This window comes from Tenebrio molitor, chromosome 4, assembly GCF_963966145.1.
Source record: "Tenebrio molitor chromosome 4, icTenMoli1.1, whole genome shotgun sequence".
In the NCBI taxonomy this organism is placed as follows: domain Eukaryota; kingdom Metazoa; phylum Arthropoda; class Insecta; order Coleoptera; family Tenebrionidae; genus Tenebrio; species Tenebrio molitor.
This window is the reverse complement of record NC_091049.1, coordinates 2,249,176-2,276,876: the sequence shown is the minus strand read 5'-3', so window position 1 is coordinate 2,276,876 and position 27,701 is coordinate 2,249,176. Positions and strand designations below refer to the sequence as shown.

The 27,701-nt window shown below is 41.0% G+C and overlaps 4 protein-coding genes across 8 annotated transcripts in view; 1 reads left to right on the top strand and 3 right to left on the bottom strand.

The window, feature by feature from the left end:
• Positions 1-9,976, bottom strand: part of Smr (Smrter) — a 45,960-nt gene extending 35,984 nt beyond the window's left edge. For 2 of the 5 annotated variants that reach the window (XM_069045213.1, XM_069045212.1), the window contains exon 1: positions 9,339-9,975. In XM_069045213.1, the coding sequence (XP_068901314.1) occupies positions 9,339-9,424 (86 nt within the window). In that variant the 5' untranslated portion in view covers positions 9,425-9,975. Of the gene's footprint in view, positions 1-1,537; positions 1,570-9,338 lie in introns of those variants that run through there. The other 3 variants (XM_069045211.1, XM_069045214.1, XM_069045215.1) reach the window with 3 other exon arrangements.
• Positions 9,456-13,463, bottom strand: Mks1 (Meckel syndrome, type 1). Its single transcript, XM_069045223.1, has 5 exons — positions 13,331-13,463; positions 12,896-13,279; positions 12,619-12,844; positions 12,029-12,568; positions 9,456-11,983 (listed from the first exon to the last, which is right to left on the bottom strand). Exons 1-5 carry the CDS (start codon positions 13,408-13,410, stop codon positions 11,747-11,749), a joined length of 1,467 nt encoding a protein of 488 aa, XP_068901324.1. The 5' UTR covers positions 13,411-13,463; the 3' UTR covers positions 9,456-11,746.
• Positions 13,464-13,623: 160 nt separating this feature from the next.
• Positions 13,624-15,240, top strand: LOC138128971 (rhomboid-related protein 2-like). Its single transcript, XM_069045225.1, has 3 exons — positions 13,624-13,766; positions 13,814-14,292; positions 14,343-15,240. The coding sequence occupies exons 1-3, from the start codon at positions 13,686-13,688 to the stop codon at positions 14,875-14,877; spliced, it is 1,095 nt and encodes a 364-aa protein (XP_068901326.1). The 5' UTR covers positions 13,624-13,685; the 3' UTR covers positions 14,878-15,240.
• Positions 15,236-22,994, bottom strand: LOC138128966 (116 kDa U5 small nuclear ribonucleoprotein component). The gene is made up of 9 exons (XM_069045216.1): positions 22,668-22,994; positions 22,402-22,622; positions 21,836-22,354; positions 21,593-21,784; positions 20,992-21,540; positions 16,742-16,908; positions 15,885-16,526; positions 15,521-15,819; positions 15,236-15,465 (listed from the first exon to the last, which is right to left on the bottom strand). Exons 1-9 carry the CDS (start codon positions 22,782-22,784, stop codon positions 15,259-15,261), a joined length of 2,913 nt encoding a protein of 970 aa, XP_068901317.1. The 5' UTR covers positions 22,785-22,994; the 3' UTR covers positions 15,236-15,258.
• Between the last annotated feature and the right edge of the window lie 4,707 nt (positions 22,995-27,701).

The following is a 27,701-nucleotide window of genomic DNA, read 5'->3' as shown; positions in this document are numbered from 1 at the left end:
CCGATTGATTACTTTTGATTTTTAGACGATTCCTAAATTAACAATATTCAAAGAATATCAAAAATAAACCGTTTTAGATCCAATTTTTAAAATTTTATTGATACATAATAATATACAGGCTGTCTCAGCTAAGACTTTCGAGCCTAATATCTCGGTTATTTGCCAACGGATTTTTATGAAATTTAAAATGCAGATATTTTAGACCGTGAAGGTTCAATTAGTAATAACAAAATTACCTCAAGTTAAAAAATGTAATTTTAACATATGTTTCCTTTATCGAAAATTATGCGCGATTATTATTAGATTGTTAAACATTAAAAAATAGGGGTCTACACAAACAATTAAGTAAATCACTTGTCTGATTTAACGAAAAGATTAGATTTTGTCGTTAAAAATTTAATGTAAAATTTGAAGGTATTTGAGCAGTTACCTTTTGAAACAAGTGATGATTAATTGCCAAGCAACATTTTGTACACCCTTTAAAGTCTGTCAAAATTGTGCGCGCTTTATTAGAAACGTCAAATTGTGAAAATTTATTGAAAATACTCTAAAAATAGACTACAGCGGCAGAAATTTCAATATTGTTGAAAAAGGAAAAAAAATTGCCTCTGGAGAGTGTCGTAAGAACTTCAATGACACAGTTCGTTTTCTCGTGGAACACTATCCAAATGTAGGCTTTACAAAATGTAAGGTTAAGAGAGTAGTCAATTTATTTGAAGACACAGGAAGCGTACGTGAACTAAATTACCTTGCTAAAATATCCCGATCGTCGTTTTAGTCCTTTATGGAAGAATTAAAGCATCCAGTATAATAAATACGTCCAAATGTTGTCTTTAACTTTGTAAGTGTTTGTAAGGTTAGCAAGATAAACGTCAAATATGCCACCCGCGCTTCAGCGAAAGGGGATGACCAAAATTCTGCAAAATTGCGCGTTTGTTTCATACGCGTCTACGTTTTTGCATTTGCAGCCACGTTTAACACAGTTTTTTGCTTTTTTCTTGCAAACCAGGCGTCTCTCAAGGACGAGTTTTTGCCTACAGCATTTTTTATTGACGATCAATTTTTTATGTAAATCTGAATTGATTCAACATTTTAAAAAGGCATGTAAAAATTACGTTTTTAAGACTTGGGTGATTGCATTAATGGCATTTTATTCTTCACCCTCTAAAATATCCGCATTTTAAATTTCACAAAAATCCGCACGAAAATAACTGACTTATTAGGCTCGAAAGTCTTGGCTGAGACACTCTGTATATATAACATTTTTTAATTTCTAATGATATCGACTTTGCTAAGATGGAAAATATCCCAAACAAAGAAAAATCGTTATAATTCACTCATTTGAATTTTTTTGCGCTTTTCACTTGGAAATAATAATAATAACAGCTGCTTCTAATGAAAATATTGGATCAGACATTTTTCATTAATCTTATGGTAGCTTTAAAAATTTTTAGCAACGCTGTCTTTGACAAGATGATTCCAGTTTTTTACTCTGCCTCATGACATGAGGCAGTAAAAAGTTAAAAGAGATACTTACGGCGTAGAATTCGGCATATTTCTCTTTTCAGGGCCTCCACGCTTTCTTGCAACGACTCTACCCAAAAAGTCGCAATATGTGATGCTCGCAGACAGTAAAACAGCAAATATTCGTCCGATTTTTGTGAAGTTAGTGCCGGATGAACGGCCACACAAAAAACGTTTGTCGAAACAAACAGAAAAACACATTTCATTCCGTGGATTCTTTCTTGCAAAAAGTCTGCTGTTATGCTTCGACTTAACCGATTGTCGGTTTGTCCCACAGCTTTTCGACTGGGCGCAAATCGGGCGATTCTGACGGCCAATGCAAAATTCGTCCCTCTCTGAACTAGCGATTTTTTTTACACCATCAAACGCTTTTGTTGGCACGACCCGTTGCTCCTGTGGATGTCAATTGGTACTGATAAATTTGAAGGAAATTTCCACAGGGCTATGTTTTTGTCCAAAAGTGGATCACGAAATATGCAACGATGAGATAAATATTTGGCAGTAACGTGAATAATCTGATAAGAAAATACAGCGGCTGTGTTGTAGTGAGTCGCAATCGTTACAAACTATGATTTGAAATTGTTATCACTTGGTTCATTGTTGTATTTGACATCTGACACTATAAAGAAAGTGAAGATGTGACCGACAAACATTTAGGCGTTCTACACATTAAATGCCCAAAACTCTAAGTAATGCTCATTTTATTAGAACCCTGGCGGTTTAAGACAGTGTATGCCACCCAGGTTTATTTTAGTTTTGCCTAGGCTTTGCAGTGAATGCCCAGACATTTTATGAGACTTTTAGAGAATGTAATACCAAAAGTATATTGTATACTTTGCCTAGACAAAAACACTTTATATTACACCCTCCTAGGCACTTTACGGAATGCTCAGGCTTTTTATGAAACACCTAAGATTTTTGAAAAATGTACAACGCCAAGAGTTTATTTTATGCGAAATTAACACTTTACATTACACCCTCCTAGGCACTATATGGAATGCTGAGGCATTTTATTAAACACCTGGAACTTTTAGAGAATGTACGAATCAACAGCTTATGCCTAGACAAAATTAACATTCTACAATTCACTCTTCTGGGCGTTTTACGCCATCCTGAGACATTTTATGAAACACCCAGGATATCCAACGCCAAATAGCATATTTTATATTTTGTCCAGGCAAAATTTGCACTTTACATTACACTCCCCTAGGCATTTTACGGATTGCTCAGGCAACGTATGACTTCTTTTATACTTTGCTTGGACATTTTCTACCTCAATTCTTCACGATTTGATTTTCTTCATACTTTGTCTCCTAAGATACTTTACACATTGCCGGCAACGTAATAAGTTTGAAAAAAATAAAGTAATTGTACAAAATGACGCACACTGCCATTATTTTGTAAACTGTATTAAAAATAAAAAATGCACCATTACAGAGAATAAAAGTTTTATTATAGTGTGCTTAATTATTTAATCATTTGTTGAATGAAATAAAATGATTTGTTATCATAAAAAAAGCATTTTAACTTGACATTGTAAAAGCGCACTGATAAACTCAACCTGAGAAATAATTTAACTCTAATTCACACCTTTAATGAGGCGGTATTAGTCAAAAGCGCAAATGAATAAACAGGTATTTCGACTGATGTATTTTTATAAAAAAAAAGAGTCGTTTCACTGTACATTTTAAGGCAGCTACAAACTTAATACATATACACAGTGAACCTTTTGCTAGTGAACTACTGAACTGTTTTTTTTTTTTGTGTTTTGTACCCATCCTGTAAATTTGCCTTTGAACTCTCGTAGCAGTCATTTATTTCTCATTGTTGTCACAATGTATAGTTTTTATTTTTATCGAGTGATACTGTGAATTATTCTGGAAATCGATAAACAGATATGTCCCCGTATCAATATTTACCGTTGGTGTTCGTTTAACAATTTTGTAAACCTTATCAAAATGTCTCTGGCACATTAACGCAAAATAAAAAAAAATTCCGCGCTAGTAATTTTCAAAATATCTTCAACAAAAACTTTTCTGAAACCGTATTCTGCGAACATAAACGTTTCTAAATTGGTCACTATTAGTAATTACTAAATTGGACCTGCTTACTCATTTGGTGTATTTTACGACACTCTGGATGTAAATAATATTTATGCAAATTGTGGCCGCTCCAAAAGTGGGAAACAAAAATTTTCATTTTCGGGACAAAATGCAAAAAGTTGCTAAAGTAGCTGAACATGTTTTTCATGTTCGTTTCCTGAGATAGTAAATATTATAAACTTTCCCGGTTACATACCTAACTTGACATCTGCCAAAGATAACCTTAAAATTTACAATTAATTAATGTTTTTTAAGACTTTGCTCGAACGAACAGTCACTTTTCAGGTATTCGGCCTGTTTTGCATCACTCGGCTAACGCCTCGTGCTTCAAATTTGGGCCTCATATCTGAAAAGTAATCTGACAGCGCTACTCATATGAAAATAACTATTGCCGCCAAACGAAACAACTGCGTCCGTCATGTTTTCCTTTCGTTTCCTCCCTCAAACGTTCATTATCGTAATGGATCTCGTTCGCAATAATTACCCAGAAACTGATTCGTTTCCCGCGTTTATTAAAACTTGTTAAAAACGAATCACAAATCCACCAAACCTTGCCAAAACCATTGAAATGTCCATTCCGACTGCAGAAATTCCTCGACGTCCATCTCAAAAATGGTTGCGGAATTGATGTGGGCAGCAGGTGCATCCATTCCGCACCCCGTCGAGAAAAACCAAGAGATGAACGAGGCGACCTTGGCAAAAATCGCCATTTTTCGCCTTTAAAAACGAGGAAACGGACGCCGTTAAGTCTATCCTTGAAAGGAATAATGACAGCAGAAAAGGAAAAAAAAACGAACACAATCGAGCCATTGAATCATTCGGACAGTGCGTAGGTGGAATTGTAAATTTTTCCCCTCCCAGTTGGCAACACTGCTCGTCTCTTGATTTTTTTTTGTTGCGAAGTTCGTAACGAAGGCTCTTGTGGTGTTGCACAATCGGTTTGTTTATTGGCGCGATTACAATTAAGGCGCATTCATACGGCAGACGGTGCGGCGGTTTCGCCGGTAGGGCGCGCTGGGAAAAAAAATGTGTTTTCCACTCGGGGCAAACTCCTCCGACGGGCTGACCCGAAAGTTGTGTAAATTGCCGCGACGGTTATTCTTCCTGTTCACGTGCAATGCATATCAATTAGCGCAGCCGACTGTAATTTCTTGTCTGACAGTTCATCGCTCACTTTGACGTGACAACTTATTTCGAATGACTGTCCAAAAGCGAAAATCACTCAAAACTGACAATTCTAAAACAAGACCAACATTTTATGCGTTGTTTTTTTCATGTGAAATCATTTTCGAACTACGAAAATACGTTTGACTTTTTTCTTACAAATTTAACCGTCCGGAGGAGTTTACATTTTACATTCGTGACCACCGGTGGAATTTACAACCTCCCGTCATGAATCTGTCATTTTTCGCTTGCCCAGAGGAAATCGTAAATTTTTTTCAGGTCCAGACATGGGGGCCCGACCGCGGGCCCGCATGACGCTCGCGGTTTGGCGCTTCAACAGAAGAGATAAAACTTGTTTGAACATATGTTCGTGTTTGTGAACCGTGGCGCGAACATTTCTGACACTTTTTCGTATTACGAAACACCGGATTGTGTATTTGTACTGATAAGGAGGGATAAGACAACCAACCGAGTTCGATTGGAAGGTCAAAGGGTGGCGCAGTTTTGCCACCGGATGCAACTGCACAATTCTGAAAGGTGGGCACTGTGGAATTTGGAGAATTACCGGGTTCTTGGAAGCGGAACAAATCTCACCTGACGGTTACAAGATGTTCGGTCCGAAACGTGGGTGTGAGTCACTTCCGGCGAAAGCGAAGCTCGGAGGCAAAATCGATCGGATTGACAAATAGATGTAATCAGGGGAAGAACAAAGATAAACGAAATAAAAAATGTGTACCTTGTACTTTGGATCTGTAAAGTTGTTTGTCTATGACGAAATATAAATTGGCAGGACCATTATTTGATTTTTAATTTACGGCATCTAGGCAATTTGAATGATTTCAAAAATGTATATGTATTTTCAATCTGATCAAAAAAAAATTTTTGATTTTCCATTCTTTTCTAGTTCCAAAATGTCACATTCTATAAACAGATGTTTTATTTATTGTTTGTCGGAAGAACATCAACTTTACATGTTTTTAAAATACAAACTTGTTTTTTAGTCTATTTTGTAGATCTTAAAAAATCTGGACTAATTTTTACGTTATCTGCAGAGCTTTAAAAATGTAAAACATTATTTAAAAAAAATCAAAATCAAAATTTTCACAAAACGAAAGTACAGAATTGCATTTACCAAACCAATTTGTATTTTTTTATTACGCGGACCATTTGTTTCCAGATAAAGACTGTTCCAAAAAGATTTTATAAAACGTTCCCAAAAATAAAATCATAAGGGTGTTTTTTTTTTTAATTTGGCGTCGAAGTTGGTTTTGAAGAGTCGATTGTGAATGAACCATTTGTCTTAAAACACTGATTTTACAAATTGCAGATTAAAAACACAGACAACGCAAAAAGTGAGGTTAGATTTAAACAGCTGATCAGAGTTGTAATCCGATGGTGCGTTCACAATCGACTCTTCAACGCCAAATTTAAAAAAAACACCCGTTATTATGTACACAATAGAATTTGATTGAACTCCTGGTATAAGATAATGTAGATAATGCAACAAAATAATTATTTTGTACATGCATACTTGATAATTTATCAAGTTTTATCTTGTAATTGGTTTTCTGTTGGGTAATAATGGAAAATTATTATTACGCAAAAAACTCAAAGTTGGAAATGCCAAATTTATAATTTAAGTACAAAATTCTAAAATATACTGTGCGAGCCAAAAAAGTCTTTTGTACAAGACGTCATGTATCGTTGTCGCTAGCTTTAAAAATTTTTGACTCTTCCAAAAAAAACACATTTTGGATATCACAGACCGAGTGAACCAGTAAAAACCAAAGAATTGAAATGTGTTTCTAGACTTTTCCCCGAATTTTTAATCTTCCACGATCAAGTTTTGGTCTGATCATCACTTTTAGCATATTTATGTGAAACATGTGCCCAACTGAAACTTTTTTTTTAAAGGGAGCTGAAGTTGGCATCACTGCAAACAAAAACTTGTCTTGTGGGGAATTAACCTCACTTTTCTGCCAGATCAGTATTGGATTTATTTCAAGTTTTAGCGATTTCAGAAGTCAAGATTGCAACAAAAACAGAAAAGTTGTCAAAAACATTTGTTTAAAAATGATTTAAACCGGAAATTAACCGTTTTATGCCTGCTCCAAAGTGGTGAATATACAAAATGTACAAAATTAATTGCGTCCCAACGGAATCGGTAATTATGCAATCCGGGTCCCAAACATGCAAAAAAATCGCAAACAAAACAAAAATCTCGACCTTTACCCCCATCAAAAACGCGATCAGGTTGTCCAGACAACCTGACGGCTCCCAAAACCCGCCGCCTACTGCACGGGATGAAAGAAAATACAAATTTGGAAAATGGAGGCTCCAACCTCGAGCACGACCCGCTGGAGCCGCTTTCGCAACGTTTCGACATTCTAAAGCCAACAAACAGGTAAAATGTCAATGCCGACCGACGAATTGGCGAAAAACAAAGCGATTTTCAGAAAAACAAAGTGACCACAGCGCCTCTTTGAACGTCCACCGCCGCCTCCATACCGTAAATAATTTCATCTAGCCAGCGTAGCACGGCGTCGAGTCACACGACAAAATGTCGGCCAACAGAAATACTCGAGCGGTGCTGCCGCTGCAACACCGCACGCTGGAATGTCCCGGCGAGTTTTTCCCGACGAGCCAAAGGAGGAAAATCGACCACCCTCGAAAGGTCAAAAAATTACTACGCGCCCGGGGCGTTACACCGAAAACCAAAAAAACAAAACACTGCAATTCGGTCGCCTTTCAAGTGTTTCTCGATGTCGCCCGGCCCCGGAGAGCGGGTAATTGGGGCACTCGGTGTATCGAACTTGTTCCATTTTTTTCCTCCACCATCTTGCTTTATGATAATTCCGTTTGCGATTTTGATATTCTCCGGGTTGGCGGCCCCGCTCGATCCGTTCGAGTGATTCGTTTACGGAGGTGTAATTAATTGAATTTGGGAGAGAAAAAAGCGAATAACGATATTGTAAATGGGAACGTAACAAAATGGCGGACGATGGGCGCGTACGCCCGGAGCGGCGCATTTTCCCAGGAAAAATTTCGATTCGAGAGGACGGAACGGCCGAGGAAGAATTCGGGGCTCTTATTTTTGTCGGACCCACTTTCGTACGAAAACAAATGACATTCGGACGGACGTTACGTGATGTTTTTCCCCGTTTCGTTCTTGGCCGCCGGCCATTCGGATCGAACTGGAGATTTTTCTTCCCGTGACGATTCGAAAACAACGTTTCGAGGTTGTCGACGTCGTTAACCGCCATTTCGGCTCGACACGGCATTTTGAAATATGTCTTTTGCTTATTATCATCATCGTTATTATTATTATTATCACGTATCATATACACAATTCACTCTTTTCACTCTGTACTCCAAAACCCCATTTTGAAACATGTTGCACTATTATCATCATCGATATTCTTATTATTATTACATATATTCACAATTTACTCTCTTTACTGTTTACTTTAGAACCCCCATTTTGAAATATGTTGCGCTATTATCATCATCAACATTACTGTTATTATTTTTACATATAATATACACAATTTACTCCTTTTACTGTTTACATCAGTACTTTTCTCCGCCGTGCAACAAAAATATCAAATCCAATCAAAACACGAACACTTTGTTTCAACAGTAATTGCCAAAACTGTAACAATTCGTACTTCTTCGTGTTCTCACACATCTTTTCCCTACATACTTTTCTTCATTTCACAGTCTTTCTTCGGTCACATCTTGCAAATGTCACAAACAATCGAAAAACTAACCTCACTCGTTGGGCAAACATTTAACGGGAAATTTAAGGTGCGCGTTCTGATCTGCTTTTCCTCTCGGCGAAACTTCCAACCTTTCGACTTTCCTTCAACCACCCTGTATACTAGCAACATTCGGGAAGCGTCGTTTCGCACGGCGCTTCCCTTTCATTTTCCATTAAATTATCCAAAAAGGACCCCACCACCGGTTCACGAGACCTCCGCCTCGGAAAATTACATTTCCCTGCTTTCCGACTGGCTTTTCTTCACAAACACGATTTTCTTCTTAATGGAACTCGTTCCATGCGATTATAACTCGAGACAAGCATCGCATTTAGACAAAAAATCCCCCACATTAACGAAAACATTTTTTACACCGCTAATTCCGGCGATTAAGACCGAACAAAGAATTGTGAGAGTGGCGTTGGAGCTGGGGGGCACCGGGGCCCCTCGTAGGGCTGGATATGCGATCGATCGTCGATGTATTGTTGATTTTTCGTCGATGGAATTGCGTTTTCGTGGCGGAGACAGTTGAAACAATGGAACGTCGGATTTTGACAGCAGATGGAAAACCGCACCTGGATTTGGGGGACCGTTAGTTGAGTGGTTTCGTGGGGGCCCGAGCCCCGAGGGGAGAAATCGCGTTTTAGGTTATGGTACTTATGGTTTTACGTGGCAAGACGGTTAGCGACGGACCGCGGCCGCCGCGATTTTTCGGTAAAAATGGTTAACGGAGATGCCAACCTGAGGGTGGTGAAGTAACTGTGGGGGGTCGGTTTCGTGGGGCACTCACCTGTGATTTTGGGGTTGTCTTTGCGGATATGACATTGTCGGTGTTTGTACAGGCCCATGTTCAATTCTCACGGAATGTATTTCCATATCATATACATTTACGCACGATTTTTCTTCGTTTTCAATTCAGGAACACACTGTACGAACGCACACACAATCGGACTGTTCGAACTGCACGAACGGACTCGCACTGGCCCCCATGTCGGCGAGACGGACAATTTCTTTAAAAAAAATAAACCACACACTTAAAAAATAACGTGGAAACCACCCCCGATTACATATTGTGTCGGTGCCCGGCCAACTCGATCCGTTCAGGACGCAACGGAGAAAGCAGCTGGGTCGCGGTCGGCCACGTACGTAGCGAAAAAGGGCCCCTCGAGCCCCCTACGGACATGAACGCGCGCTCCTCGGCCCCCAATTTCGGAAAAACGTGTTTTCTCGGGGGTGAAACGTGGTCGACGTTCGATTGTTGACTGGACGACTACGCACACACACTCGCGATTTGCGTCAACACGGCCCGGAACGCACCCCGATTTATTGTAAAAGTCATCGAACTAGGATTTTATGCACTCGAAACACAATTCTATAATATAGATACCGCCATAACCCGACATCTTGGTTAAACTTCGAAGCTGAAACGAAAACAGGTCCGGATGAGTCGATCTTTTCCAAACGTAGGGGAGGACGCACACTGCGAGCGAGATGAAGCCGGCCCAAGCTGCGACCTCCCGTTCTCCGTCTCGCTACGGCGGAACCGTCCCCGACCTGGTCCGCCGCCCCGCGCCGCCTCCGACAGCGCGAAATTCCGCGCCCCGTCCCAAATCGAACCGAAATCGCGCCGAATTCCGCCAAAAACGGACGCACCACCCCAAACACAACAAAATCACGTACGTCCTAGATAGACCCGGCCGCGCAATACGGTTCAGCGTATTCCGGTTTCATTTTTACCGATGGCGACAACGGGTGCGAGAGAGACGCACGATTTAGACTGTTATATTAAAGGGGATATGCCAGCGCGGCCACGAAATTGTTATTATTAACGTTAAATTTTATTCGCGATGGCGTCCCAAAGCAGCAACAATGTCGGCGGCGGCAACGTCGCCTCGCGACACCGCCGACCAGGTCCGGACTGCAATCGCGAATTTCCACGGAATGCGACTGAAATTTGCGGAACTAGAACGAGAGAAAAAGGCGCCACATGTGGAAAAACAAAAGAAAGAGTTGCCATGGCTGCCTTATATTTTCCCCGTTATTGATCGACGTCGCACACAGAAATAGACGGGATTCACATTTAGAAATTTAAATTATTAGCGAAACGTGAATAATTCAGTTCCTGATCGATCGCGGAACAGGTGATGATCGGGGATGGTGTCGTGACGTTCCTCATCGGCCGCCAAATTGGCCGCATAACACACATTTCGCAATCACGCGCGATAACAAGAAGCGATAAGGCGGCGGCGACCGCTCTGACATTTCCAAAAAACAAAACCCGATCGATGCGACGTCATCGATCGCGCCCCGATCGGCGCCAGATGTGCGATTTGACAGTTCCCATCGACGTGTCGTTTGTCATTCGCAATTGTTTCAGCTGTCACACGCAAATCGGCGTTGCCGAATCTGGCGCGGCTTTCGCGGACGCCGTCCTTGCCGGAGACAAACGCAAAAATGGTCGGCGTGTTTTGGTCGGGTCGTGAAGTTGGGATAGTGCGAGCGACGTTGTAAACACGTCGAGTCGCACCGGTCTATCCCCTTTAGTCCCCAAGTATCGAAATACTACAATCCCATAAAATAATCGTCCGAGGATCGTTCCTGCTAATGATGTACATCGAGAGGGTGCGTCCCACCCCCTCGACGAACGATACAAGACAAATAAAAAATCGTCGACGATCGAGAAGCAAAAATAAACCGGCCGGGGGAGGTTCCACCCCGCTTGGACTTTTCGATCGCACTCGAAGCGTTCGATCGATCGTATCGATTTTGAACCCCCGGGAGCGCCGTGTCAATGACTTGCAAAATGAGCGACTTTGTTACAATTTGAGACAGGTTCACCGGGCTGATGTGGCAACGGCGCATCCCGAGCTCTCTCGAGCCTTGACAAGAGCGTACCGCGCGCCACCCCACCGAAGACACCCGACCCCGATCAACTACTCCAATTTCGTCGTCGTGTCGGACCACACATCAAGCACAGTTGCGACACACGACAATTTGAGAGATCGTTGAGGTCTCCGAATTTGCACGAACGTGTCCGAATCTGGTCCGATCCCCGCGAGACCCACTTTTCTATCGATTTTGTTTTATGAACGAGGCGCCGTTGCCACGTCTCTCCTATTCGTTCTCATTAACTGTCATTTGTCGACGTGACAGATTTACGATTGGGTTGGAATGGCAAATAAAACGCAAACAATTCGATTATGGATTTTTTCTAGCCGCGATCATGTTCTTCCGGGCTCTTTTGAACGCTTGCAACACTTGTTCTACGCTTTTGACCAGACTGGAGGAGTTTAGCTTTTCGAAAATTTCTCTGTTTTCGTCCGAATTTTCTTTGTACTTGTCCAAGAACGCCTGACTTTGGTGGACCACGTTCATCCTGACTCCTATCTGGCCGGTACCGACCGTATTGGCGCCGTACTTGTTCAAAACGGGGCCCTAGAAGCTCTTCACAATTGATTGCCACAACAGAGACACAATTACCTCGTAATCTTTGGGCAGACCTATCCAAGTGATGTCGCTGTAGCTCGAACAGTCCCCGATGAAGAAGCGTCTCAACTGACCGGAAATGCTCTCCGGGATTAACCGAAAACATTGCAATTCGAAGCGGTAATTCCCCGGTTTGGCCACCGGCAAATTCTTGTAGGTCAGCCCCTCGGTCCGGTAGCGACTCCAGTTGTCCTTCGATATGATCTCGAAATAGACGTAAGGAGATTTTGGGATTCCCCTCCTGTCCAACTCTTCAATATTGTAATCTAAAACGACATCGAACACGTGACCGAAATGAGCCAAACTCTCCTCTCCTTTTGTGTGGCAAGTTTGAGTGATTCCTTGGAGTTGCGAATCGTCCTCGCAGGACCAGTCCGACGGCAAATCTATGAAATACTGAACATAAATCGTGTCATACTCAAACTGCTTGGCCCATAATATCTCAAAAAACAAATTCACTTGGAGTTTATTCTTTGGGGGAAGCACAAAACTGCCGTCAAACTGTCGCAACATTACCGACTTGTGACTGTTGATCTAAAAAATACGAATCTATCACAACAGAACGTTCATCAGATCTCAACAACTTTTCTGATGAATTCCTTTTCTTTGAACCGGTCGTCTTCAGACATGTTTTCCGAAACGTTCTCGACAAAGTATCGAAAATTCCTCGTGGTGTTTCCGTCGACTTTAAACCGGTAAGACTCGCTGTTGGTGAAGTCGGGATAAATCGACATTACTTTCAAATTCTTGTCATATTTCAGAGCGCACAGTACTTTCTCGTGTTTAATCCACGTCGTGTCGACGTACTCGCTGTAAAAACATTTTAACAATCAATTCGAACTGCAGTATTGGGGGAATCACCCAAGGTCGGCCATGATGAACATGGCGTCGAACTCGTAGTTATAACTGGCGGGATTTCGAACCGCTGCCATCAGAGACTTCTTGTAGTCGAATCCGTCCGCATCGCGTTCTTCTTCTTCACTCCTCTTGTGAAAATAATTACCGCTTTCTTTCAGAACAAAATCATCTTCGTTCGTGTACGAGAACACGTCCAGTTTTGCGCCAGACTCCGAGTTCGTGACGTCCTGGTGATACTTCTTCTCCAAGTCCGTGACGCAGTTTTTCGCATCTTTGTAAAACTCCCTTTCTGACTTGCTGAACGCTTTCTGTTGCCACGTGAAAGTCTTCTGTTCCCACCCGTTCGAATCGTCGCGGTCCAAACCGTTGACTTCTTTCAGTTTGATCCTGCGCTAACAGCCTTGAACCTTGATTAGGGCGATGAATTCGTCGACTTACCTTATTTTTAAATTGGTGATGTCATCGGAGCACCTGTAAATTGCCGTATATTTGCGTAAACTCTCATCAACGTGACTCATTTTCACCGACGAAGTAGTTTTCCAGTGAATCACAACAATGACGTTAGCTGCGCGCCTCCGTTTAAAAGTTTTCCCCCAAACCGCGAAATTCCCCCAGACAAATCACCAAATGGAGTGGATGTTTACGTTTCGTAAAACAACGATAAACGATTGACGAGTGTGTTAATGAGATAAAATGTGATTAACACCAGCGTTTTGTTGCGTGCTGTGATAAGAGCAAACAATTAGACAAAGGCGTCTCCGTCTCGATATTTGTTATTTGAGGTTATGTCAAGATGCCTCCAACAGAAGCGAACTCCGAGACACCCCTGCAACTGCAGCGCAAAAACGAATACTACCGAAGCATATTTAACAAGGTAACTCGCACGACGCGTCGTGACCGTGATAATTAATTTGTTTTTAGTATGATGCAGACCACGACGGCTTTATCAACGTGCAAGAGTTCAACGTATTGATCGAGAGTCGAGAGTACGAACACGATATTCCCAAGCATGTTGTTAGAAAAATCCATCAAATGGCCGACCAGAATCGCGACAATCGCATCGATTTCAACGAGTTCGTCGATATGGTCAACAACCCTGACTTGCAATATTTTTTTGGCCACTATGTTACCAGATATGTTCAGTTGGTGGTGCCTCGAAGGCCCACCACAGCCACCACTGAAATAGATGGGCTTTATGAGGAGCAATACAGTTGCTACCCTCCTGCCGTGGGGATGATTATTTTATCACTGATTGAGATTATTTTTTTTTGCGTGGATGAAGCAGTCGAAGCGAATTCGACCAGATCAGCCACAGGACCTATCAGTTCAGTATTTATTTATGATCCTAACAAGCGCTCTGAAGTTTGGAGGTTCATAACGTACATGTTTGTGCACGTCGGGTAATTAGCGACCAATCAATGTGTTTATTGTACTGATCAGGTTGTTACAGAGCCTTCCACTTGTTTGTTAATCTATTGATACAAATTATCCTCGGGATTCCCCTAGAAATGGTGCACAAGTGGTGGAGAGTTTTGTTGATTTATTTTGCAGGCGTGCTCGCCGGGTCCCTCGCGACGAGCATAGTCGATCCTACTGTGAGATTAGCTGGGGCCAGTGGCGGCGTCTACTCTCTCATAACCGCCCACATTGCCTGCATAATCATGAATTGGAGAGAAATGTCATTCCCTGTGGTCCAACTATTTCTATTTGTCGTCGTGACCGCGTCAGACGTAGGGACGGCAATTTACAACCGTTACGTCTTGAATCTCGACGAGAATATCGGTTATGCGGCACACTTTGCTGGAGGTGTCGCCGGATTACTCGTCGGTATCAATATCTTGAGGAATTTGGAAGTGACCAAGGCTGAGAGGATAGTTTGGTGGGTTTCTATTCTTACATATTGCTTTCTGATGATCGTTGCCATCGTGTGGAACTTGGCTTGGCAAGACTATTTCGTCCAAGCCAAAAATCGGGAGACGGTGTAAAAGTGAGGTTATGATGTAAAGTTGAGGTTATGTTGTTGTTGGATAAAATATGTGCCTTTTAGCGACTTATTAATCTACACATTTTGCACATACTGACAGTAAACACGTTTAAAGTATTATTTTTGGTAGCATAAAGTAGTTCCGTAACGTTTCGTTGGTACAAAAATTACATGACGCAAGTGAGGTTATGTTACTCAGGTTAAAACAATTTAATTTCTTTTGTATATTTTGCGTACCGAATCCATCCATTTTAAATTGAACTCGACATTGTTACGTAGTTTTAGCTGATATTGTACATGGTATTTTTGTATTATATTTTTTTGCAACACTTTGGGTGTTGGAGAAATAAAGACTGGAAAACTTTCTCTTGGTACCTTTAATCTAAAGCAGCGGATAATTAAGCATGACATCTTGTCTCGCCAACTCGAGCAACATAGGGTCGTCGAAGAATTTATTGATGGAAACGTCTTGACTCAACCCTTTCCTTCGTCTGGTTTTGATCATGAACTCTCTGGCCAAGTGCGTGGCGGGTTGAGGCTCTAGCGGTCTGATTACTATGCTCTTATCCAGGGGATCCCCAGGAACAATCTAAAATTCGTGATTCGTACAATTCTACCGCAACTGACAGGCGACGATCACTCACTTGCCAATGGTGGAAAACTGACAAACAAAACGCCTGTCCTTGCGTGTGGGTCCGCAAGTCAGTCTCAAAACCGAAACTGTCAATGGCAGGGATGAACGCTTTGATCGTGTACAGAGGAGAGCCCGGGACTGGGGCGTCTTGGGTGACGTGACCGCGTCGCTTCGCCAAGACCGTGTAGACGGCGGAAACGCAGTCGGCCGGGGCTTGGACCTCGACGAAGAGATAGGGCTCCATGAGACGCGGAGTCGCCATCAGGAAAGCCGAATAGACTACTCTCCTTGCTGTTGGAATAATTTGTCCTGGAAAAATACATCGAGTGTGTTGGGAGAATTGACAGCTGTCAAAAATGACAGTTACTACAAACCTCCACCCCTGTGCAGGGGCTCGTTGGCGATGACCGCGTCCAAAATCTTGAACTTGGTGTTTCTGATGGGTTCCTCGCAGAGGGGGCCCTCCCTGGTGCCCCACTGGAACCCTTGCACTATCGAATCCTTCACCGAACTCAACAGTCCTTTGTCCACTTCCGACGGGAGAGTGTCGTCGACCAGGATGTTGGGTCCCGTGGCGTCGGGACCGAACGCCCATATGCTTCTGGCGGCCAACAAGTCCCAATCGTACTTGGTCTGGAAGAATTCGCCCAATTTCTTCTTGTTCCAAGCGATCTGCACGTTCTCGTTTTCGATGTCTTCGGCCAGGCCCTTCTCCAACGGTTCGGCTATCATCGTCAGTTTGTTCTTCTTGTTGGGAGTTTCGGCGAAACACTTCAAGCTGGAGGTCTCGACGACCGTCTCGCAGAACGCCACCACCGGATCCGCCACTTTTATGTCTATTTCCGAGTACATCTTTCTCAGGTCGTGCATGACGCAGTCGAGGTAGAGCTCGCCGGTGCCGAGGACCACGTGTTCGCCGGACTCTTCCACCCGGGTGGTCAACAGGGGGTACGATTTGTTGACTTTGCGGAGGCCGTCCAGCATTTTCGGCAGCTCCGAAGGGTTCACCGGTTCCACTGAAAAAACGAAACGAAAGCAAATAAATCAATTAATCAACACAAAAACGCGACACATCAGCCGTAATCGTACAAAACCTTATATATATTTTTTTTTTCAACAAAGATCTAAAACCCAACTCGGGTCTCTAAAAATCCTATTTTACTTTAGTTGATAAAATCTGGCTACATTCAGATGTTGAAAGGAGTGGAGGTCAAGGTTTTGTGGTACTTACCGGCAATTTTTATAATACTTTGAGTGTTGAATTTTAACGGTCTGAAAATGTACAAGTCTTCGTTGATGCTCATATCTGTGATGGTTGCTGTTTTCACGATCGACTGATCGATACCTTCGATCAGCACCCAGTTACCTGCTGGAACGCGATTCAGTTCCACTTTGTATCTGAAATGTATCGCAAAAGTGTTAGAAAAACACAAGATTTAAACACATAACTTTCAACTTTTTAATAATAACAATAATAAAATTTATTTAAAAAAAAAAAATTAAATAAATTTTATTTAAATTGTTGTCAAAATTTTGTCGACGAAGCTGTGGCCTGTTGTGTGACAATTCTTCTAAGGCGTGCTAGAAAATCACTTTTGGAAAATTATCAAGGGGCACATGCCCCAGTTTCAACTTTTGACAGATGTTGAAATGGAAATTGAGATTATGTCAATCTGTCAATGTTTGAGCAGCAACTACTTAGAGTGTTACAAATGTGGTACATTCCTATTAATTTTCTTTCATATGAACATGTTTATGTACATCGCGCCGTAATATACATTGTTTTGACCCCTTTAGAAAAAGTATTATTGAATTTTTTTTGAAAGAAATGTTTTTTCCGAAAAAGCTACAAAAATGAACAAAAAGTAAAGCTACGCAACGGATCTTTGGTAGTTGGAGAACTGATTATGAAAAATAGAAATTGGATCCGCTAGATGATAGCGAAGTTGTGGATGTTAGAGAGACGTTAACGTCAAAAAATGACATTTAGAGAAAGTTGTTCGTTATGACAAATTTCAAAATGTCAAATGTCAAGTAAAGTGTAGTCATTGATTGTGACAATTTAATTCCGCCGCAGTTGCATTCATTTGCATCAAGGTACGACGGTGGTTTGTCATTTATTATTTCTGACAGCTAAGCAAAAGAGAATATTACCTAACTGCATTGCAGTTGCAATTATCGCAACTAGGCAACCCATTATACATTTGAAAACATGATTTGGCTCGATTTTGCAAGATTTATTATTTCTTGGACAAATAATTAAAGAAAACTGCTTTAGATTTTTGGCTCCCCTGTTAAGCCATGTATGGTGACCCTGTCGGGTCTTTTTAGACAACGAAAGAAATTGTTTGGACACCCATTTCCAGTTTTAATATTGGAACAGTTCTTCAGTGTATTCGGAACAAATAAAAAGTTTTAATAAAAGATTATTGCAAAAACTATTTAATCATTATGAACGCATGCGAATGACGAAACTCGATGTGTGTATTTTTTGCAAGCGGTCCCATCAAACTTGATGTCGTAACAGATGTAATAAAAGATGGACGGTTTGAGCAATAAGAATTGATTTTTTATTTGTGTCAAAACGAGCTAAATCGTGGAGCACAAGGCGCTTTTTTGTGGTTCCCTCATTAGGCCTAATCCATTTAACGATGGTCGAAATTAATATTAAATATCGATGTCGAAAAAACATTGACGTAGTCGAGATAATGATATTTAACGATGTATCGATGTTGATATATCCAAGTATCATTATTACTGATCACCCACCGAAAGACACAGTCAAGTTGATGTAAGTAAGTGTAGCAGTTTACCCTGCCCTAGTACAGAATCACGTGAAGAAGAAACTGAATAAATGATGCCCTCACTTGTAAACCTTTCTTCAGCACATTTCTTGATGGCGCATTTCGTTTAAACCTGGAATCGACAATTTCCGAAAGGGGAGTTTTGAGATAAAAAATTCCCAAATGATTTTTCATTTTGTCCATCCGAAGCGAATCATCGTTTTCGATCAGACAAAATGTTACACCTAACGTCGTGCATACAACGCGTCCCGAAAATAAGTACGTTGATTTTAACCGGTAACAGAACGCTTCGATGCCAACAACGCGTTGAAATATTTTCCTTCGTAAATCCTTCAGTTGTCGACTGAAAATTGTTGATAGTTTTGGCACAAATTTCGTTAGACGCCTCTGATTGCCACGTTGCTCGGCAGACGTCGATAAGCGACGAACAAAGAACGAATGCAAGAAAACTATCACTTGTTTTTTGTTACTTCAGAGGCGGAAGTAATCGGTACGACCCTTGTTGTTATCACGTTAAACGATAAATCTGGAAGAGTGAAATGGAAATGATGGCAGTAAATGAAAACAGTTTGGGTGTTCAATGTGTTTTACAACACAGAAAAAAAAATGCATACAAATTATTTGGCATTAGAACGTTACGGTCATTGTTTATCAATTACGCTGTGGAATAGAATTTTTGGTGTTGGGTAATAAATGTTATTCTTTTACTGCGTGTGTCTAAAAATATAGAGAGTGGTCGTTAATCCTTTACAAGCTTTGCTGTTGTGACAAAGACTTTGATAGTCAAATATTTGTTTGATATTAAAATGTAACTGTTAAATTTTGCTTCCGAGATAGAAGCGGCAGCCAATCGTTGCGACAATTAGATAATAAATCTGAAACAGTGAAATGGAAATTATGGCAACAAGTGATAACACTTTTTATGGGTTGTCAATATTAAACGAATAATCTTATTTAATCAGAAAAATTTTTATACCTAAATTTATAGATACGTGTCTCAGAAATACATAAGTAAGTTTTAAGTGACAATTCAATTTATCTAAAGTGCAGTAGTTCATAATTTTATTTTTAATTTTCTATTGCTACATCTCTGACTGGATAAGAACATTTTACTTCTGCAACAGCTTCGTTACCAATTGATCCATCAGGCGAAGCTGCTAAAAACTACTTTTGTGCATCAATAAACGATCTGCATTTTTTTACATTCACCCCTGCATTGCGTTCTTTTCAATTTCGGTGCCACAAGCGAAACGTTTCGCTAAAACTGTTAACGAATTTGAAATGTTTTTAATATAAAATGTCTTTCGCAGCATATCCGCTAAACGCATTTAATTTGTTACATTGCCACCGTAATCTGAATCTACACTCTGAAATCAGAGTTTTCTTTTTTTTTTCTTCCAATAATTTGAACTATTGACAAATCTTTTAACGTAAATTCCCACATCGGCACCCGTTCATTTTGTTAATGTATTAACCACCTACTCCTTTACTTACTACTTACTACTCTATGAAATTTCTAATTATTTCCTATGTTGCAATAAGTACTAAGAGTTTAGACCACACCTGTGCACACATTTACTGAACATGTAAAAATGCAATTAACGAAGGCGTCGATTTCTTACCGAATTGCGATCAGTATTAATAATGGTTGATTTTCAAAAACCCACCGTTCATTTTTGACGTACACGAAACGGTATTAAATACCGTCACAAACTTGTAAAAAGTTTGGGCGTATTGTTATTGGTGCAAAAAAAAAGATCTCTTTCAATTGTGTCAAGAACCAGCCTGGGATCGTCAAACGGACCTGGAGCCTTGAGGGTTAGACCGCACCGTGTGAGTTGCCTATTCACGAAGTTGGAAAATTATTTTGCTACTTAGGACCTATAAAATAAATTTTTTGGATATCGTAATGAAAGTGGCACTTTTTTACACGCAAATTCGTAGTGAAAGTAGCGCTTTTTTACACGAAAAATCGTAGTTTAAGTAGTACTTTTTTGCATCATTTTATTCCATCTTCTTGGAGTTGATTGTCAAAGCATACCTACTTTTTTTTGTAATTTTTCATAAATCCTTTTAGACTAAATTATGAAAGTCTCTTTTTTTCACTTATTTGCTTGATTAACTCGGGCTACGCCCTCGATAATCACTCTGCAAATTCGTGAAAAAAAGTATGACTTTCATAACTAGTTGTACAAATAACTATTGTGCGAATGCACCAACCAGATTACAAAAACACAGTCTTGATTAATGAAATGCAATAAAAATAAAGGATCTTTGGTGCAAATTATTTTTTAGACAAACTCGTGATCTTGAAGACCATTCGTGAAATATTTTCGTGATAGTTTATTTCGTCACAGCCGGAAAAGGTGGTACAAGAAGATCTGGTGGATCAACATAGAGTTTTTGTAAACTTCCTAATTTAAACACTCCAAAAACGTACAGTATTAAGAACGAGGGCAGTTTGTTTAGAGCGCAATTTTGAAAATCGTCAAGTAAATCTGCAATGGTATAAAAAATGTCATAAATTTTCGTGGATAATTGCCATAATATTGATCCACAACCATTTTGAATCACCCATTATCTCTTGCCAGCAGCCTTAAAACGGCAAAACTTGCATTGTTCAATCCCAAACCAAGAGTTCTTCCCTTGCAGAGGTGGCGCCCTCTACCCTACTCACCTCGACTCGTAAATCCACAGCCTGCCTATGGTCAAAACCCTGGAATCTTCCTCGTCTTGCAGCGTGTAGTTCTCCCCCAAAATCCTGACGTCTGTCCCAGCGTGAAGAGTCCCGCTCATGACCCGACCCAATACTTGGAAAAACGTGCACTCGTCAGTGGGATACATCTTGGAACTGTGCACCATCAGCAACCCTTCCTGATCGCAGTTGATCATGTCGTCGTAGATCTTGCTGGTGTTGGGCCCGGTGTAGATGTGATCGACTTTTCTCTTGGCGTTGTCCAGCGGCGAGCTGATGTGTTCCACGCACATGTTGACGAACCCGTTGAAATCGCCCAAGAACTTGTTGCAAACGAGTCTCAACAGAGGGCGTATGTTCAGTTTCATCTCGTTCTTGGTGAGTTTAATGCCGAGTTCGTCGAGAACGTCGGGAAGAGTGGTGTCAACGTCGCCGACCACCTGAGCGAAAATCTTGTACAGCGGCTCCAGGATGAACTCGACGAAACTGCGTTGCGCCGAATTGTGGGGGGCTTTCTTGGTGAACTTGCGCCTGAAATGCAAAATTAAAATTGCCACTCTGAGAAAAGCGAGGTGGATGTTACGTCTTGCTGTTGAAGTAGATGTCGCCCCACAACCGTTTCGAGAACTCGTCGACGTTGACCTCCCCGTAGTACAAGTTGTACAAATTGGCGAATGACTTGAGAGTGAAACAAACGCCATATTGAGAACTGGCAAAGCACACGTTGCCCAAAACGGGTGAGACAATGTGGGGATTGGCGTCGTCGGAATATAACCTACAAAACAAAATTTTTGCAACATTTTCAAACATAACCTCAAAATATTACGTCAGCAATCCGTTGATCTCCTCTACTATGTGTCTCAACTTGTAGTACGCGTCTTGTGGGGGCAACTTCAACTCAAGAATCAACCTGTCAATCTTATTTATGCAAATTGTAATCTGCATCTGTTCTTGTACTGCATGTTTGAGCAGTCTTTCGGTGTTGAGCATCACACCTTCAGCTGCGTCAATGAAGAGGACGACACCGTCGCACAAGCGCATCGCCGCTGTGACCTCGTCAGAGAAATTAACGTGTCCAGGTGTATCAAAAATATTCATCAAATAGCTTTTGTTTTTGATATCTTGCAAAAGTAGAGTAATTGGGATTGATTTAATGGAACACCCTCTCTCCTGCTCAGTGAACAAAATATCCGTGTATCTCAAATTCTTCTCTTCATTGTCTTGGTAAATGGGGTGCGTCTGTCTGATCAGGCAATCCACGAATGTAGTTTTGCCGTGGTGGAGGTGCCCCACGAGAGCCACATTCCGGATCAACGACGTGTTGTCCATCATGTCCGCGAGAAACCTAGACGCAAAAGTGAGGTTATGTCAACACAGAAAGATTCAAATTACTCCATGCTGTATGTTGTTTCTGGCAGATCTTGTTCTTTCAGTTGAAACTTCTTCTTTTTAACGGGTTCGATCAGCGGGACGTCGAGCGGTTGCGCGTCTTCCTCTTGAACTATTGTTTCTACATCAGGTCCGTACACTTGCAAGGCTGAAGGATAGTACTGCTTGTCCTCGTGGAGGACGATCGCCATGGGTTGGGGCTCCGCATCTTCCATTTGCTCGTCCTGTTACAAAACCGCTAGACTTGGAAATTTTACGCTACCACTTACATCATAGTCCTGCTGCTCTTCATCTTCGCGGGTCTCCTGGTCCTCCTCCTCGTCGTCGTCGCTGTCGAGCTCGGGCCCGATGTAATTACCGAATTCATCGTACAAATCGGCATCCATTTCGTTTTTGCTACTTCTTCACACAAAAACACGAATTGACATAACCTCAAAGTACCGGCAAACCTGCACGAGACCACGAAAATATCTACAATTGCAAATAACTCGTTTTAACACTTTTGCAGCTTACGTTAAGTAAAAGTAAACGATAAAACGATCATAAACGTTGCTCTCGAAGAGGTTAGTTTGTTTTGGGTTCTTACCAACCGAACAATACAAAAATCACTAAATGGTGTCTAATGGCAGTAATTAATTAATAATTGGGGGGTTTTATAATTAAATCGTTTACTCGAACTGAGTATTTATTATGAGTATTATTAGTATTAATTTGTTTCGTAGGCAACGTGAGTAAGGCGAAAGTTACTAAACTGGTCGTTGGGGGTCAAGAAACTGCGCAAGATGGCGCTGTGTGTGAAATATTGATTGCTCAATAAATTCCCAATTAGATAAATAAAATGTAGGATTGCATCAATAATGAATTTATCGTTGTTTAGAAGTTTAAGTTAAGTTTCAATATTTCCAATTTGTAAGAAAAATGTTTCATTATTATTTATAACATTATTATTATTATTGTGGTTGTTTTTCGTTTGTTATTTGTAGATATAAATACTCTAACTTCACTAGAGTTGTTTCGTTTTTAGCTTAGAACATGTCCGAAACCTAAACATCAAGGAACCTTGCCGGAGCGTCAGTCTTTTGTTCGGCGGGTCGAGGTCCACGGCCGGCTTATCGCACCGGTGACGTAATTTCACTTTTGTTACACCTTTGAGAAATTGTTGCTTTTTCCGCCGTCGAGTACCATCAGGGCCAAGGTTACCGTCGGTCAACTACCGTCTTATTGTTACCACAACACCACTATCAAATTCAAGGTCACAATGGTATTACTCCCAGGAGGTATGGGAAAAACGAGTAAACCTCCTAAACTGGAAGCCGACACGCCCCCTCGACGGCAGAGGCCGGTGCGGTGCCTTCCGGCCGGCCCCCGTCGCCTCAACGGCGGGTCGCTGCGGGTGGGCGGAGCCACAACGATCGAGACTCGCCTGGGGTGGTTTCTATTGGTTGGTGCGAGTTGGGGCGTGGCGGACTGTTTTAAACAAATTAACCCATTTTTTTGCGGGTTAATTAGACGGTTTGGGAAAAATTGGACCCGGTGGGTGGAATCTGGACAAAAAGGCCCAACCAGTCGCCGAGTTTCGCTTTTGATTTTGGCGTATTTTCCCAGATAGAGTTGTTTTTGGTGTCGGGTGTGGTGCAGGGTCGGAGGTTCGTGTGATCGCGGCGGCCGTGGACCCGCGTCGTCCGCATCATTTGTTTCCCCCTCGGTGTCATCATCGTTTGTCTTGTGTTTTTTTCGGTGGTGACCGATTTGATTGGTGATCGTTCGATCGTCTTTTTTCCCGAGAGGTGGCGAGTCGACGTGGCAACGCCGCTCGGCTCCTAGCACATACACTTTCGACAATTCCCGGCTAAAATCGAGTTTATGTGATTATGTGTGAATCATTGAAGTCGGCCGTGGCGCTCACGTCGCTACTTCCCTCTCTGTCGCACCCTCGCGGGCGGCGAGCGACGTTTCCGTCTAGCTATCGTCGATTTCGGATCTATTTATGGAACAGAACACATAGGAACTTCAATGTGGAACTAAACTGTTTAATATTTATGTTGAATATTTTAAGCTGGCGACGCGATGCGATGATGTTTTCGTTTTGTTTGTCGTCGAACGGATCAAGTAGGTCGCGGACGAAGGTTCGCGTTGCGACGTAGGTGCCGATGGGCGTCATTGTTTCGGGGTTCGAGGTTCGGGAACGATCGAAAACGGCCGAATGGGGAAAAGTCGCCGGCGGACAGTTGAGGTTCGCGGCGTTCCGCCGGGGTTCCTGGCCTCCTCATTAAAATACAATGGGACCCAATTACGGAGGTTTTAATTGATGGGCGACCGTTGCTTTTTATTGGTGTGAAATTGGGTTGGTCACGTGACTCGACGTGGCGTCGAGGTTTATTGTTCTGTCATCGAGCGCGATTCGGATGTTTCCACGATGTCGATCGAGCCGCGAGATGCAGCGACGGACGCTGTCGATTTCGACGATGTTCACGTGTTATCTCGTCGATGGCCGGATGTGGACACCAAAACAAGCTCTACACTAGATTTTGTCGATTTTAACTCATTTCAATCGACACTACACTCAGTACGTAACGCTAACGACCTGGTCTTATCTGCAGACGATGTGACGTCAACAAAACAAATGATATGGTTTATGGAATTTTCTTTTAGTCGTGACGGTACAGCAAAACGTTTATGTGACTCAACCTAATTTAATTAGAACAATAATATTGTAAGACAAAACTGTGTTATACTTAGGTAATTGAAGTGTCTGATAATTTCTAGATTTTGTTTTATAATAACACATGACATGGAGAATGAATATGTAATAGATAATAAGTATAACAAAGAGAATGAAAATTACATCACATGAGAGACATATCCGGTGTTTTTTTAAATTTCACCTCACTGTATAGGCTTTGAAGTGTCGATTGTGAATCAGTCTTTTTTACGTTGGTTTGTGTTTTTAATCTGCAATTTGAAAAATCCGTGTTTTTAAGACGAGTGTTCATTCACAATCCACTTTCAACGCCAACTTCGACGACAAATTTAAAAAATATCCTTTGCTAACATTTTCTACTCGGAGAATAGTTTCTCATCCCAGTTTGTAACAAATGTCACTAAATTACGTAACGAGAATTATTTACGTAACCTCAAATTAAGAACGTTCAATTTTATAACGCGTTACCTATTTGATTTGCTCTTTCACACTGGCTGGCTTTTCATTGAAAACTGTTAAAAACGGACATTTTAAAAAGCGTCAGTATCCACTGCAGTTCTCTCGTGAAGTTATTAAAAAACTCTAGTTAAAATGGAAACTTTGGGTTAAGTATAGGTAGTAAAAAATTGTCCCATCGCAGTTGGAACTGAAAACCATATAAATGTTGTGCCGCAGCCTCGCAACATGAGACAGACTAGTAGACAGATTTCCGGCGGTGAAAACTACCGCCAGTATCGCCACCTACCGGTGATACTAGTCTGACTCATGTTATGAGGCTTGCGGCACATTCAACTACGCCACCAAGGCCAACTGCGATCGGACAATCATTTATAGTAATCCTGTACAAACGCCATAAAGATCTAGAAATTTACAACAAACTTAAATATTGCTTGTTCTTCTTACTTCTTGTTAGTAGGCAAGGATCAATTGCTGTCACTAATGTTTTCATCTTTTCGATGGAAATTGTCCTACTGTATTGGAGAGCTTTTTTAAAATCAGGATACCTAACACCTGCATAACAGATACTATAGGAATATTTAATTTTTTTCAATCCGCGTTCTGTCTCCTCTTTTTGTTTTTACTTTTCTGTTATTTATTATTTCATCCGTTATTACGTTGAAGAGAAGAGGACTTAAAGAGTCTTCCTGCGTTACTCCTGTTTAATAATTTATCGGATCCGTCACTGCATCTCGTAGCTTTGCAATTATTTTGCTGTTTAATTAAATTTATAAATTTATCCTCAAAGAAGACATTGAGGAGTCGATTGTGAACGCACCACGGATTACAAATCCATCATACACACCTGCCGCTTAATTTTTATTTTCGGCTAGCTTTCCCCTGCGCTTTTACTCACCCATTTTATGATTTCCTTTCAAAAAAAACCTTAGATTTAAGATAAAATCTAAATGACAGAAAGCACCTGAACTTAGGTATCCCAAGATTGAACACACCAAAGTGTCTTCAAGCTTTCGTAGACCTACGACGACTCCCGGAAGTCCCCCGGCACAGGTTAAGAACCGCCATAAAGAAATTAAAGTAAAAATTAATTCAAAAAGAACTTCTGACGTTTAGAATTGCATTGTAGAAAATGTAAGACGTGAGATGACACCACTCACGCCGTTTGAGAAATAAACGAGGCGCGCTCGCTACACCGCGGGATTTTCGATAGAGATTTATCGGTCGTGTGCAGCTTCCTGGCGTCATATCATGGTGAAATCAAGTGCAGAACACGATCAGGAGTTTTCGCTTGCTAACAAATTTCATTTGAAGAAAATCGCTGTCTTAGTTTTTGAGTGAAGTGGGTTCAAACAGAGAAACAGACAGACAAAAATTATAAAAAATTGTAGAATGTATTCTGGGTGAGCAACTCGAAGAAAATTTGTTTAAAGATCGAAATAACAGACACACACTTCAATTTTATTCGGGAAGTACATATACAGGGTGTCTCAGTTAAGACTTTTGAACCTAATAACTCAGTGATTTTCCAGCGCATTTTTGTGAAATTTAAAATGCAGATATTTTAGACGGTGAAAAATAAAATCCCATTAATGCAATCACCCAAGTCTTAAAAACGTAATTTCTACATGCCTTTTTAAAATGTTGAATCAATTAAGATTTACATAAAAAATTGATCGTCAATAAAAAATGCTGTAGGGAAAAACTCGTCCTTGAAAGACGTCTGGTTTGCAAGAAAAAAGCAAAAAACTGTGTTAAACGTGGCTGCAAATGCAAAAACGTAGACGCGTATGAAACATACTGGATGCTTTAATTCTTCCATAAAGGACTAAAACACGATCGGGATATTTTAGCAAGGTAATTTAGTTCACGTACGCTTCCTGTGTCTTCAAATAAATTCACGACTCTCTTAACCTTACATTTTGTAAAGCCTACATTTGGATAGTGTTCCACGAGAAAACGAACTGGGTCATTGAAGTTCTTACGACACTCTCCAGAGGCAATTTTTTTTTCCTTTTTCAACAATATTGAAATTTCTGCCGCTGTAGTCTATTTTTAGAGTATTTTCAATAAATTTTCACAATTTGACGTTTCTAATAAAGCGCGCACAATTTTGACAGACTTTAAAGGGTGTACAAAATGTTGC

Bases quoted from the DNA above. Each gene is read 5' to 3' on its own strand.
- Mks1 (XM_069045223.1), bottom strand. From the start codon at position 13,410: ATGAGTCACGTTGATGAGAGTTTACGCAAATATACGGCAATTTACAGG. The intron at 12,845-12,895 runs GTGATTCCCCCA...ATGTTTTTACAG, and splicing joins TTCATCATGGCCGACCTTGG to CGAGTACGTCGACACGACGT. The intron at 12,569-12,618 runs GTTGTTGAGATC...CGTATTTTTTAG, and splicing joins AAAAGGAATTCATCAGAAAA to ATCAACAGTCACAAGTCGGT.
- LOC138128971 (XM_069045225.1), top strand. From the start codon at position 13,686: ATGCCTCCAACAGAAGCGAACTCCGAGACACCCCTGCAACTGCAGCGC. The intron at 13,767-13,813 runs GTAACTCGCACG...ATTTGTTTTTAG, and splicing joins ACCGAAGCATATTTAACAAG to TATGATGCAGACCACGACGG. The intron at 14,293-14,342 runs GTAATTAGCGAC...AGGTTGTTACAG, and splicing joins TACATGTTTGTGCACGTCGG to AGCCTTCCACTTGTTTGTTA.
- LOC138128966 (XM_069045216.1), bottom strand. From the start codon at position 22,784: ATGGATGCCGATTTGTACGATGAATTCGGTAATTACATCGGGCCCGAG. The intron at 16,527-16,741 runs GTAAGTACCACA...TCGTTTTTTCAG, and splicing joins AAGTATTATAAAAATTGCCG to TGGAACCGGTGAACCCTTCG. The intron at 15,466-15,520 runs GTGAGTGATCGT...CACGAATTTTAG, and splicing joins CAGTTTTCCACCATTGGCAA to ATTGTTCCTGGGGATCCCCT.